Source organism: Rattus rattus, chromosome 1, assembly GCF_011064425.1.
Source record: "Rattus rattus isolate New Zealand chromosome 1, Rrattus_CSIRO_v1, whole genome shotgun sequence".
In the NCBI taxonomy this organism is placed as follows: Eukaryota; Metazoa; Chordata; class Mammalia; order Rodentia; family Muridae; genus Rattus; species Rattus rattus.
In genome coordinates, this window is record NC_046154.1 from 198,963,202 (window position 1) to 198,978,072 (window position 14,871).

The 14,871-nt window shown below is 41.9% G+C and overlaps 1 protein-coding gene across 1 annotated transcript in view; it reads right to left on the reverse strand.

Moving 5' to 3' along the window:
- Lemd3 (LEM domain containing 3) overlaps positions 1–10,668 on the reverse strand; it is a 49,544-nt gene extending 38,876 nt beyond the window's left edge. The window contains exon 1 of the mRNA XM_032913039.1: positions 9,106–10,668. Within this exon, the coding sequence (XP_032768930.1) occupies positions 9,106–10,633 (1,528 nt within the window). The 5' untranslated portion in view covers positions 10,634–10,668. The remainder of the gene's footprint in view (positions 1–9,105) is intronic.
- Positions 10,669–14,871: the final 4,203 nt, after the last annotated feature.

Consider the following 14,871-nt stretch of genomic DNA (forward strand, 5'->3'; position numbering starts at 1 on the left):
TTAATGTTCTGCTTATCAAATCCATTTTATACCTTTCAGTTTCTTGACTACACCCATTTAATTAACTGTCTATTGATTGGAATAGAAACACTTCATCTTCCCACTACGGTAAAAGAATACTCATCCTACTTTCTAAGCTATCTGAAGAGTTTTTAACAAGCCAAACAGGTAATATTCCTCAGCTAGTACCAACAGCAGCCTATTCAACTGAGGCACGTCTATGAGGGTATTTCCAGGAAGGCATAAGCAGGAGGGAGATGCTCCCCTAAAGTGGGCAGCACCTTCAGGTTGCAGCTCAGATACAAAGAGTTTGTAAAAGGCAGTGCTGCTTTGTCTACCTGCCTTGCTCATTGCTGGTAAATCCAGTCTTCCTGCTTCTGCTGATGAGGAAGGGAACTCAGCATTTCAGGCTTTCCAACAGGCACTGAACCCCCACAGCTCAAGTATGGTCCAGGCCTTCAGAGCCAGATTGAGACTGTTGAGAGCTGAGAGACAGAGGAGAGCTTGATGGGACAAGTGGCTGTAGGATGCTCAGCCTTTCTAGAATGCAAACACCTATTGTTGGCTACCAGTCACTGTCGTGTGAGCCTACTAATTCCATATATATGCATGCTATTATTTCTGCTCCTCTAAAAAAACTTTTCTGCCTCAAATTCAGTACTGCATTTACATTAATGTATCAGATCTGAGTTACCAATCTACCTTCAGAGGTCTAGCTTCTGGTTGTGTTTTAGGATATATCATAATAATACAGCCACAGAAATAAAAGATTCTTCTTCAGTCCAGGAAGTAAGGAAGATACTAACGGTATGAAACAATAACATCCCCCCTTTTCTACTCAGATAACATAAGAGATACAGTTAAAAGTACTGATAAAGACTCTAAATTTAAAGTATTTTTACTACTTACTAACATTATTACTAAAACATGCCACTGAGCTGGACAAGTGTTTCTTAAATTATACTACTATAGTTGAAGAATTCTAGCTCACAGTATGAGAAGTACAGGTTAGATCATTTCAATGTCTTCAAATCATTTATATAAAATTCCTTATAAAACTCATTGGCTGGACATAAGGAGTACTTGACTATGCTTTTATTTTAATAGCTATAAAAACTAAGGCTCAAGGGTTCTAAGTACATCCTCAGCAAACACAGTAGCGGCAGAGCATCAGTAACCACCACCACCTGACAGGCATCACCATCATCATCCCTGTCACACTGGGGCAGGATGCCTAGCTAGCACTCAGCTGCAGAACCTTGACAGTTTCTCACAGGGAACAGTAGTAAGCGCTCTCATAAAAACTGGTGTGCACACAAAGTTCTTAATGGTTCCTTTTATCAGTTAAGTCTTTAAATTCTGAAAGAATGGACACTTGAAATGGTAATTAAAAATCTAGTTTGTCATAAGTTTAAGATACTTCTAGAACATCTTGAACTTAGCAGCAAATGTTCAAATTTGTATCTTCTTCATTTGGGGCACATTTATTCACTGTATTTCTTCCCAAAAAAAAAACTTACATTTAAAATTTTTTAAAATAATGCCTACATTAAAATCTGTATGATTTATAAACAGAACCCTTGTGAGAAACTTGTAGTACTAAAGCAAGGTAGAAGGAAATGATCAACCCACACCAACACTCAGCACAGGGACTGCCCAGCTCCTCCGCTCTAGAGACTGTATGTTCCGGTGAGCTTTACCATAAGACACCCAAATTTGCAGAAACATTTTTTAAAGTTATGTTTCAAAAGTTATAATATACAATTCAAGCACTGTTGCATAGAAACAAAACCCTAAGTCTTCACAACAATAAAACACCTAATTTTAAAGTATATATACCAACACTTAAGAACATTTCCTTTCCACTAGAACAAACAGAAAAATAAATGACAAAACAAATTTTAGTGAAAAAGAAAAACCATATATATTATGTATCTAAACCTCTTCCCCAGAGAAACCCTACAAAACAATTAATTATATACTGGGAATTCACATCATAAAACTACTTTTCCCACCACTTTTATGACTGTACAACTACATTAAAAGTTATATTATAAGGGGTTGGGGATTTAGCTCAGTGGTAGAGTGCTTGCCTAGCAAGTGCAAGGCCCTGGGTTCGGTCCCCAGCTCCAGAAAAAAAGAAAAAAGAAAAAAAAAGTTATATTATAGCTTTATATTATGTACTACAGTTTGTACTACAGCAGAGGTCCCTTCCCTATATCTACAAATTAATATAAATACTTCAAGTGAGAATGGTTGCACGTGGTCCCTAATAGTTGAGTATAATTTTGAACTTTCCTTTCATAGATTAATCTTAGCAGTTCGTGGTTCCCATACACTAATCTGCACAGCCTGCCCAGACTCCTCATGTTATGGATAATAGTCCAAACAAGAACTGAGCACTAATGTACTTGCACACGTAAAGGTGATCTAGCATGGTAACTAACAGCTACTAGCAAGTTCCAACCCTTCCCTGGCAGGACTACCTACACAATCCTGAGCAAGTTCCTTGACCTCTCCGTCTGTCCATCCTACAGTAGGGAAACACCCGTATGAGGATTAATGAGTGCTTGGTCCTCTGCCTGGAACCCAGCACACAGAGGGTTTTGAAGTGTTGCTATGACTACAGCCACATACCAAGCTTTCCATGTATTATTTCATTATTCCCACTTTTATTCCACAGGTGAGGACTCAGGCTTACAGTGCCTAACTTAGCCTCAGTTCACAAGCTGGTAAGTGACAAGTCACTTCTCACACACCATTATTTCCCCAAACCACTACTTCCATGGTGATAAACAGCTCTCATTGATGTTTCATAATTTTAAGTTCTTCTACAGCTACTTCTCAAAATACATTCTCATAGAGAAACTTTTTTAGTTTCTAAAATCATCAAACCGGTTATAACAAACATCTTCAATTTACAGGAATAGTCTTAGGTCTAAAAACATTGTTCTCTGATCATTCTTCACAAGTATCTTTTCCAAAGTTTTAACCCCATGTCTGGGGGTCTGGGTATCAACCTCTAGAGTCAGCTAGTTGATATTCCTCTAAAGACTGAAAATATTTAAACAATGCCCACAAAGTGGGACGCTTGTACTTTTAAAGGGAATATGAAAAGCTGGCCACTCCATCAAACAGTCCCAGCCCCTGTACTCACACACAGCACCGGTCTCTGAAGTGTGTCAACCACGTTTCTACCATCACCCAAAGGATAGTTCTACTTGAACTTGAAAAATACTCCTAAATAAGGTTTCTCTAGACTACATTTTTTTTTTCAAACAGGAGCGAGCCCTCTTCTGCATCTCTAATTCTTCTCCATGGTATCAATATTCCTAAGTCATTCAGGCTCATGACCACAAAATACGCTTTTGAGTCTGACAACAGAAAATAAAGAGACCAATCCATAAGCATGCTTCTTTCTTCAAAGCAATTATCGTAAGCCCTACTCCATTCCCAATCATTAACCTAAGTTTCATAACATCATGCTTATTGTAGCTCTCCTCTCTAACTCTGTTGCTGCACTACCCATCCCACCTGACCACCCTTCTAGGAAACAGCCTGACCCTATCAGCTCTCTGCTCTGAATCTCTCATGATTTCCATTGCTTAGCCTACTAAGTCCAAGCTTAGGCTTCAGGCTAATTCAGAACCACTTCCTATGACTGATCTTGATGTAGTCTAGATCTGTGGGAATGAGTTATTTCACTCTTATTGGAGTAAAAACTGAGACATACAGGGAGCTCATCAGTGTATATTTAAAGTGGTTCTCAAGTGTGCATGAAGAATGGGTCTCCTGGACTGACAATGTGAAACTGCTGGTGTCTGTCCTGTAAAATGGCACAGCATTTATATACACCCTCCATTCATCTTCTTCTGTACTACAGATCATCTCTACTTTTAAAGCAAAATATAAGTAACTGAATATAAATTTATGTCAGTTGCTATAAAATCCATTGTACCATACTATATAGACAATAACAAAGTACATGTTTAGATGCAAATTTCTGTCAAATATTCTTGATTGGTAGTTGGGTAAATCTATAGATGTGTAACTACACATACGGAGTGCCTGTGTTGGCTACTTTATATGTAATCATTTATTCATTAAACTAAATCATGGGTCACAAATAAGCCAAGAATACTAAAGTTATTTCCTTCTTCAATAACACTAAACATCGGGCATACATTATCTCATTTAATGCTTAAAGCCACTCCCAAGGGGAAATCAAGCACCTTATTTTTTAACACTAGACACTTACATTTCTAGTAAAGTCACAAAATAAGAGAGAACTGAAATTCAAACCAAAAATAGAATAATAAAGTCTGTATCTGACCTACAAAAAGAGTAACCTAGAACGTATAATCTGTCTGCCATGGTGGGCTCACACAATCACACAGTGTAATAAACGCTATGAAGGAAGAAGTTCTTATCTGAGTGAAGTACTCTTCTGAGTGATGGGCCAACAGGATGAAGTGTCTGAGTTCACAAGGCAAAATTTAAGAATAAATAGTAGAGAGAAAAAGGGACTATTCCTAAGGAACGGGCAATATGTTCAAAGACACAAATGCCATTACATACTCAATTTCTGGTAGGAAATGAAGGCAGACAGGGCAAGTGTGATCTCAGGACAATGGAATCAAATTTAAATTTGACTTATTAGAAAGTCACTGGGTACTCTGAAGCAAGAGAGACTAATTTTGTGTATGCTTTAGAATAATTCTCTAGCACAGAGATGGATTGGAAAGGCCAGAAGCATAGACCTTTTGTCTAGAAAGAGCTCGGGCAAAAGCTAACAAAAAGCAGAAGAGACAGAAACAAAGAATGAGCCAAACAGCAAGGCACACACCTTTGATCCCAGGGCAGGGGGATCTCTGAGTTAGAGGCCAGCCTGGTCTATAGAGCAAGTTCCAAGACAGTCAGAGCTACACAGAGAAACCCTGTCTCGAAAAGCAAACAACAAAAAAGATTGATTAAAAAAAAAAAGAAGAGCTACCGAACATCAAAATTCCTACAGGGCCGGACATGGTAAGGTCAAGAGAAGGAATCTAGGCAAACCCGAGTCTCTCTCTTGAGCTCTGGCTATATATGGAAGCATCACTATCAGACAAGAGGAGAGAGGGGCAAAAACAGGATGACAGTACAGAAGGTGGCAGATGGTGCTGGGACTTGGGACAACCAAAAGAGATGCGTATTCAGAAGGGACCTTTATGAGAGAATACAAATTGAGAGGCAAGACCTTAAGAATGGATGAAACACCCATTCCAGGGAAACAGGAAGGATGGCACTGAAGATAAAGTTGCAAGGACTACCTTAGGATAGCAGATTTAACACTTTTACAGGATGAGGAAAAGACCCATGGTGAGAGACATTCTTAAAATACACCTTTACACATAAACTCAGTAAATGGAAAGGATACCTACGATAAAATGTTAAGTGAAAATACAAGTTGCTTAATACAGAATGATGTCACTTAAAATTCAGACTCCTCATCATCATTATGATATCGCCCAAGGCAAAACTGACTTGGTCATTCATGTGCCGTTTTTCCTCAAGTGCAGTCCCAGCAACACTGGCCGTTCATTCTGAACTTTCCACACACTAGCTAGTTACATCTGCCGGAGTGCTCTTCTTGTCAGTGGCTAACCCTCTAGGCAATTCTGACCTTGGTTCCTGTGTTACCTCCTCAGAATGGCCTGCCTACCTGTGTGTAGTATTAGCTACGCCCCTCTTGCAGCTCTTTTTTTCTAGGCTGTAAGTTCTGAAGATTTCATCTACCACACATTCACACACTGCTCAACACACATCTACGCTGCTTAAAAATTCTTAGCACAGTAGGCACTTAAAAGTAAAACTTACACATATCATTGACTGAAAATCAACACACCTATATTTATGTTAAAATATAAGGAAGGTTCTGAAAGGAGTATATTCCTGGTATAAATGAACAAGAATGTGTACAAAATTAGAAAGAGAGGAATATAGAATTACACTCATATTTTTGCTTCATTTCTCTTCAAATTTTCTACAAGAATCATGTCTCTTGTTGGACAATGATTTTTAAATAATAGTCATGAATCTACATTAGGCAATCTATTGTTTCTTCTCTTTTCTTTTAGTGAATTGTCATGACTTAATTACCTATGGGACAATTTTAATGCAGGTTAATCTGTGAGTTGCTCTGATAGTTTAAAGTTAGAATGCTCCTCCTTAGAATTGGAAAGAATTGGAAAAAGCTTAGATCACCTAATTCTGCAGACATAAAAGCAAACTAAGAAATTTAATGAGTAAAACTAATTTAATAAAAAAATCCCTAATAAAAAAAATTGCAGACCAAAATAAGAACTTTTTACTTAAAAAAAAAAACATTTAAAAGACCATTGTATATTGTATAATTTCAAAAGTAACTAATAAAAGCTTACTGTCACATATAACCTACAATCTTCTAGTGAAATTATTACTTGAAGTAAAACCTAAACATACTATTTGACCAATGAACGCTACCTCTAGACATTTTAACACAAGATTCATAATACAGGGAGTCTAAGTGTTCCCTCTTAGAACCCTAATGGTGTTAAGTGAGCAGACTAACCAAACGAGCAGGAAATGTTTTTCTACTATGGCTTACACTATGTCAAGTGCATCATGGATTCATTATACTTTGACTCAAACTTTTGAGTCAGCTGCTTTATGGTGTTATCTAACCAAACTGGTGATAATTAAATGATAGATTCAAAAATGATTAAAATGTAAATATAGGGCTGGAAAGATGGCTCAGTGGTTAAGGGCCCCCTGACTGCTCTTCCAGGGGTCCTGAGTTCAATTCTCAGCAACCACATGGTAGCTCACAACCATCTGTAATGGGATTCTTCTTCTGGTGTGGCTGAAGACAGCAACAGTGTACTCACATATATAAATCTTTTTTTTTTTTTTTTTTTTGTTTTTTTTTTTTTTTGGAGCTGGGGGCCGAACCCAGGGCCTTGCCCTTCCTAGGCAAGCGCCCTACCACCGAGCCAAATCCCCAACCCCTAAATCTTAAAATATAAATATAATTTATATTAATAATTAATATATATGTAAAATTCACCAGAAATACAGCAAATTTTATTTGAACTTCTAAATAAATATCCACACTTAATAGATTACCTCCTTTGATCCTCCCAACTACAAGGCTGGCAGATATTTTCTGATATTTTTACCTCTAAGCATGTAAGAAGTTAAGGATTTTGATTTGTTCAGCCAAGCCCTCGGTCATGCTATCCCTTGTTTCCACTCAGGATGTTCAAGTACCATGTTTTTTATGAATGAAGGTAAGGAAGTGTGTTTTGGTTTTTGTTTAAAGGAAACCACCATGCTACACAGCATCCTATCAAGCATCCTATCCAACGCTACTTGAAATTTAAGTCCTTAACAAAACATTAATCATACACCGTACAGTGATGAAACAGATATGAAAGTGACCTTTAATAATTTGGGTGATTACTAATTCCATATGAAGTCTTACTAAATCCCCTACTCTTCTTAGGCACAATAAAGCTACCCTCCTATCTATAACACTTTACAAAAGACACAAAATATTAAGAAACTGGGGCTTTGTCATTAGAAAAAAAATCTGAAACTGTAACAAATCATTAAATCACAGTCCACTGACTCACTAAACTTTCAAATGGATACGTGACTTACTTGAATTTCATTATCCTGTCCTTAAAATGAAGATAACACTTTTCTGAGAGTTGCTGAAGACTAAATAAGACTATGTAAAGCACTTAGTTTTAAGGTAAGTGTCAGACAGACAAAAGCAGGTACTGTCATTTAACTACTGAGAGAGAGAGAGAAAGAGACAGACAGACAGACAGACAGACAGACAGACTGTCTCCCCTCTCAAACATTTAAGGCAGGACACAGTAGATAGATCACTCTTGCTCTTAGAGAGCCAACTGAAGTAATGAATGCTCTTGTAGGGCCTGTCATGAAACAATACTGTAGTCACTTGTTTACTATCTTAGACTTAGTCATACTGAAATCAAAGTTCCACTACTCAGTCTGCTAACAGTAATCTCCCATAACTGTGGAATAAAACATATAGTAAGCCAACTGTATAAATACAAATCACAATAGTGTAAATTCATATTAGGAGAAACACCTTCAGGGGGAGAAACCTAACAGTCCATTAAATGTCCCATTTTATCAAACCTCATCCTAGTCAATGTTAACATGGTTTTCTCGGTTAGGAAAAGAAGTTCCAACCACAGTAACCTACCACAAGTCTCTTGCTCCATTCAAGTGCTTTCTCCTTGTGCTCCTTGCCCAGAAACATTGTCTCTACAAAGCTCAAAAGGTAGCTCCCCTGACCATGCAATCTAAAAGAGCTCACCCCAACGGCTTCCTCCTTATGTCCTCAGAGGACACACAATGGTTGTCTGTTTTGAATGGTTCCGCCTATTACTGTTGTCTTGATTACTCAGTACTCAGTATGGAGGAAGATGCACAGGAAGATGCCTGCCTGTAGTCATTCACCATTTCTGACTCCAAGTTCCTCGGCTAAGCTACAATGACTTTCTTCAGGGGTGGGAGTGGCTGAGAAGTGAATTAGGAGGTGTGCCCTGCTGCCTTTTTAGCATTCATTCTCTCTAAAGAACTTAAGAGAACTACCTACAGTGTGTGCACCAGAATTTCAAGAAGCAGCATGCTGTGTTCTAGAATCCTGCTGTCTTCTAGAATCCTACTAGCTCATTTAAAAATGGAACGCCGCGTGTATGGCGCTGCCTTAAAATGGCAACACTTCAAAACTCACGAGCAAAAGACATCTGCTGTTATTTAAAAATAAAAGGAATTAAGACAGTCAAGAGCCTTTTACTAAAAGGCTTATACTGTCGTCTTCTTCAGTAAGTTGCTTTAAATTTGAGCCCATGCAGAAAAACTTAGAAACCAGCCCTAGGATAACATTCTGATATTGGTTAATAGTGCTCCTAATCAAAAGGAGGATAAGGCATGTATTCCGCCATATTTTCGGTGTTTAAGTAAATTTCCTGCAGGTCAAGGTCACCACCAGTAGGCACGTTGCATTGGATAATCTGGCCCTCGGGGGTTTATTTACTTAATACTTACAGAGTCTTCCGTCCTCGGGTACTCCCGTCCCTCTCATTCCTAGGTAAGTCAGTCCCAATATTAGGAAAAATAAGCAGGCTGCAGTTAGGAGGAACATCGACAGGTAGTGAGCACTGAAACTCCCCGTCGGAGACACCTCCTCACGTTTAAACTGCTGGAGAAGTTCCTCTTCGGGCTCGCAGAGCTTCGGCTTGCTGTAGGCGTTTTTCAGGTAGGTATGATTGGAGCCGGTATGGTTGGCGTGGTTGATCCTGAGTGAACCAGGGGCGGTCACGGCCGCTCCTGGAGGGATGCTGTTGGCATACAGACTGGGGGAATCCACGCCGAAGGCCCCGCCGCCGCCTATGTGATTATTGGTTTTGAGGAGCCCTGTGGACGACTCCAAGGTTGAGTCCACGTCGGGACGCGGCGGCGACAGGAGCGGTGCCAGCTTCTTCGCGCCAGCACGGTATCGAGGAATGGAGTCCACTTGATCGCACCCTCCTCCTCCTCCGCCTCCCGGCTCGGCCGCCGCCTCCTCGAGGTTTCGGCTCCTGTCTAGACTCCCGGCAGCCGCCGCCCTGTCATTCATCTCGAGTCCTCCCCCTCCCTGAACTGAAGTCTCCTGCCGGCTGCCGCCAGATTTAGCAGTCAGCGCGGAGAACGGCTTACTATGGCTCCGTCTGGGTCGATGCCGGGAAAGGGAGTCGTCCTTTAATACCTGTCTGGCCGAGGCCACGTCGCCGCCGTCGTCCTCCTCCTCCGAGTCCGAGTAATGCTCCCGGCAGCTGTAGGGGAGAAGCCGGCTGCCGTTCACGGCTCGGCTGCCCCACAGCGGCTCCTCGGCCTCCGGGTCCCTGTCCTCACCGTCCGCTACCTCCTCGTCCACGTCCTCCGCGGCCCCGTCGCTCCCCGACGGGAGCTGCGGCTCGGGGCCCACCGGCCTCCGCGCCCCCCACCACGAGTGGGGCTTCCTCCGCTCGGCCGAGTTGCCGCTCGTCGCCTCACCGGCGACCGGGGGCGCCGGTGGCGCTTTGAGCCCGCGGTACTGGAGAGCAGCCCGGTCCCTCCGCGCTCCGCCGCCGCCCGCCTGCTCCCGCGGACTGGCCTCCACGTCCGACTCGTCGGAGCTGAAGCCCAGCAGCACTTTGCTGCCCGCCGCGGGGACGGCCGCCGCGACCCCGGAGCCTCCCGCCGGGCTCTCCGGAGCGGAGGCCGACAGGCGGCCGAGGCCCGCGGGAGTCCGTAAGTACGCGAGGTCCCCCGAGCCCGGCCGGACCCCCATCCCCGCCGGTGCCGCGGCTACACTCGCCGCGGCCGCCGTGTTATTGTTATTACTGTTCCGCGTCTTGTTGCCGCGGCCCCCCGCCCGGTGCTGCTGCTGCTGCTGCTCTTCCTCGCGAAGCTTCTTCAGCTTCTTGAGGTAGACCGGCCGGGTGCTCTCTGTCACGGGACCCGGAGACAAGCCGTAACGGCGGAGCTGAGAGAAAAGCTCCTCATCCGAGAGCTGCTGAGGCGCCGAAGCCGCCGTAGCCGCCGCCGCCGCCATTTTCTCTCCAGGGTGTTTTACAAGCTCCGCGCTACCGGAAGTGACGCGCCGCCCTAGACCCTGAACTAGACCGGGCTGCGTCGCCCTTCCAGCGCCACGGGCGCCTCGGCCAATGGGAGGTGCGGGAGGAGCTCACCTGAGCGGGAAGGCGCCACCTGAGCAGCGCGGGGCGGCGTGACCGCGCTCGCCCGGGCGGCCGCGGCTGGCCCGCTTGTCACCGCCGCGCGCCTCGGAGCGTCGCCCGCTCGCCGCCACACCTTGACCTCCACCCGGGGTTCTGCCACCGCGCTGAAGGCGTGGAAAGGAACTCTACCCTCAAGTTCATGGCGACACTTTCCTGGCTCGGATCTGTATAGAGACCCCGAGAGCGACCCTAAATCGGCAAGTTTGCTGTCTGATTCGAGATTCATTTTGCCTTTCCGGCTGACTTTTTTTATTTTATTTTAAATTAAGTGACTTTCCCTCGGCGCCTTTTCAGAGGCTGCTCTCCTTTTGGGAGAGATGGAATAGATCGTTCACAGTACAGTTTTCAAAAGTCATAGCTACTCTTTCGGGTGTATGTAATTAACTTTCTTTTTTTTCCCTTAAGTATGATGACCTCATATATCGTCATGTGTCATCATATGTCACATGTCATCATCTGGAGAAACGAGAGAGCCGTCATATGATTTGTTTTGACAGAAGAAAGACGAGTTCACCATGCAAATACTCGCCTAACGCCTATTCAAACAAAATTTAATAAATGTTTTATATATTTTGAAATATTTTATGACCCCTTTGGCTGTAAACTCCCTGTACAGAGGAACTTTGCATTTATTATTCTCAACACTAGAAACACAGCAAACATTTGTTGAACGAGGTAGTGAACTGCAAACCAATAGGATGAAATTAAATTTAGGGTCATGGGGGAAATGCCTGGTGAGGTCAATAAACTTCCCCCCAGCCCCGAAAAAAATCATAATAACTGGAAATCCTACCCTCTTGTTCACAAAACACAAGATGAATCCTAGAGAGGAGAAACTCGCCAGTTTTGATGAGGAGTGCTTCCCCTTTATTTAAATTGTGACATAGTATTATTAGTACTTACGCCCTAGAAGCTATTAGGCAATCCTAGCACATTGTATGAAACATTACAGTAGCTTTTGTAGTGTTGCTTTACCCTATAGCACAAAAACATCTATGCAGAAGAGGTTAGTCAAAAGCCTAAATTATAGCTTTTCATCACCCAGCATCCTGTAGCAGAAAAAATACTTAGTAACCTCAATTCTTAATTTCTAGCAAATCTTGCCTTGTCTTCAAAACCTTCCATATGGAAGATGGCTTCCCTTTTTCTTGAGACTTCAATGTCACAAATGTTCCTGAATCTACAACTGTTAAGCAGGACACCAAGAGTGTCAGACACACTATATCATAGTGATTAGGATGACCCAAATTTATTACCCTAAGGTTTGGAGTAGAGACTCAAATGACCATAAACTTTGGACCCATGTCTCAGTATAACAAAGGAGTTCAACCAGGATCTTTGATGTTAACCAAACTGAATTTCATCCCTGTCCTTTCTGTTACTTTTCATCTTAGTTTAACATTTGTTCCCCCACCCTGTTGGTTCATTAGGTAGGAATCCCAGTGGTCTTTGATGGTCAACTTGACTGGGTAGAAGCATCACCTAGGAAACAAGCACCTAGACAAGTCTGTCTGGGTTATCAAGGTTTGTCTAAGGAAAGTGAGAAGACACACCTTAACTTAGGGTGGGACTGGGATACTAGACTGAATACAAAGCAGAAAGTGAACTAAGAACAAATCACTCAGCCTTTCTGCTCCCTGACCGTGGCTGCACAAGATCAGCCACGTCAGGTTCCTGCTTCATTCCTTGACCGCCATGAACTTTGGCCTCAAAATATAAGCCAAAATTAACCCTTCCTTCTTTCCTTAACTTCCTATGGTCAGACATTTTGTTTCAGCACTGTGTAAAGTAGTAATACAGTATCTACCTCAACTGCCATGAACTTTTAAATACCAACTTATATTTCCATCTGGAACTTTGGTAAATTAGTGTTTCCGAGCCTTCCTTTCTGTATACGCAGAATTTGCACAGATGACTGTCTTAGGGATTAAATGTCTATGTGATACTCAATGCCATGTCTGATCTGATGCCCAGTGTACATTCAGTATGTGTTAGTAATACAAAGTCAGACGTTGTGTGTCTGTGTTTTAGTTGTATGGTTCCTGGGAATTCCATGTTATAACAATCAAAATACTGCTACACAAACAGAAGTAGAATTATTCAGACTTTGCCCAAGATGTTAATCACATTAGGAATTAACAAAGACCAAAAAGGCCTTAGTAACCACAGCTATTGGGCCTTTCAATACTTTGGGTTTTGAATGAACTAGGAACTAAAGGTCTCAAGTCTCAAAGTTATGTTCCCATGAGTGAATCTTAGGCCCTCAGAAGCTCAATTTATTCTTTTAAAGTGTTAACAATATTCCCTTCCCTACATGGCAAATAACTAATATTCAAGAATTTTCATGAGAATGGTGGCTAATATATAATAGTATGTGAAAATAACATCCAAGTACAGTGTGTACATGATAGTTAACTGCTGCACATCAATAAACTGTGGCAATCATACCAATATGCAAATTTTTATTTTACAAGAAGTTTTGAAGACATGATCTCATTTGGTCTACAAAACAAACAACAAAACCCCTTGTTCAGGATGCTGAGGGCATGACTTATCCTAGGGAACTATGTGGGGTTGTAATTCCCCTTGGTTTTGGTGTTTGAACAGCCAGGACCCTGGTTCCTCAGAAGAACCTCCCCGACCTCAGGCCAGTCATGGCTCACTCGTGGCTTGTTCCTTCTTTGTCGGTGCACCGTACTCTAGCTTCAAAACCGGCTGAGTTTTAACATTTGGAGCTCTATCTTAATTGCACCCAGATACTTAACAGGGAATACAATCTCAAGCTTACAGGACTCCGTAGATTCTGAAAATCTGACTGAGGGAGACATTTATGATTGGCTGTCCTATACAAACTTGGCATCAGCTTTCATTGAAAAACTTTGAATAGAATGTTTGGAACCCAATATTATAATCAAAGATACCATTCATGCTTTTATTTCCTAGAAGAGTATTCTTTCTGGTCCTAGTACTAAAATTAGCTCTATTTCTCCAGATCAATAGATTTAGTTTTGATTTTGGTTTATTCTTACTGAAATGAAATTCAGAAGATAAAGTTAGCATTTTAAAGTATACCAGTGGCATTTAAGACACTCACACTATTGCATAACTGTCATGCCTATCTGTTCCAAAATATTTTCATCATCCCACATGTCCTTCTTGCTCTACCTACAAGCAACCGTTATCAGTTTCATGTCTCGATGAATAAAGCTCTTCTGTATATTCCTTGTAAAGATAATCAAAAGTCATGTGATCAAAAGTAAGTAGAATCAAAAGTCATGTGACCTCTTACTTGTCTCCCTTCACTCAGTATGTTTTTAAGATTTATCCATGTTGTAACAAATCTTTGACTTATAATATTATCCTTACATATATCTGCTTTATAAAGTGTCTTACTCTATAGACTGGGCCATATTTTATTTATCTATTCATCCACTGACAGGCATTCTAGTTGCTTTACATTTGCTTACTGCTCATGACGTCATCATAAACGTGATTTTCAAGGGTCCATTTTCAAATCTTAGTGTGTGCTTCAGAATGGAATAACAGATCACGTGATGACTATGCATTGGAATTGTTGCAGATTTCAAAAACGTATGAATGTGTAAATGAAGGAAGAAAGGAAGGAAGGCAGGAAGGCAGACAGGCAGACATTAGCCTGCTATGGTCCTGACACCCAGAGCTTTTATGTAGCAAACCGAAGCATGGATTTTTCATGACTAACTGCCATGTTTTGAAAATGGTCTGTTCCCGCCAATGTTTCTGTTGATGTTTGATTCCACAGTCTGTTAGTGTGGGTTATTCAGTACTGATAGAATACTGGGTGGTGTAGAGGTCACATGAGCGGAACTCCATGGATATATTCATACCCTCTCCTGGGAATGAGTCCCCACTTTCAACAGGGCTGGGATAATTACCTGGAGAGCAAATTATTATAAAGTAACCTTGCTTCTAGGCTCCAGGGCATGTGCTGGGTTTGGCTGCTTCCCAGAATTCTATGGGAAGCCTGGTTCTTGATGCCTTGGGGCCTGTTTTATGACTCTGGTTTTGGTGGGGA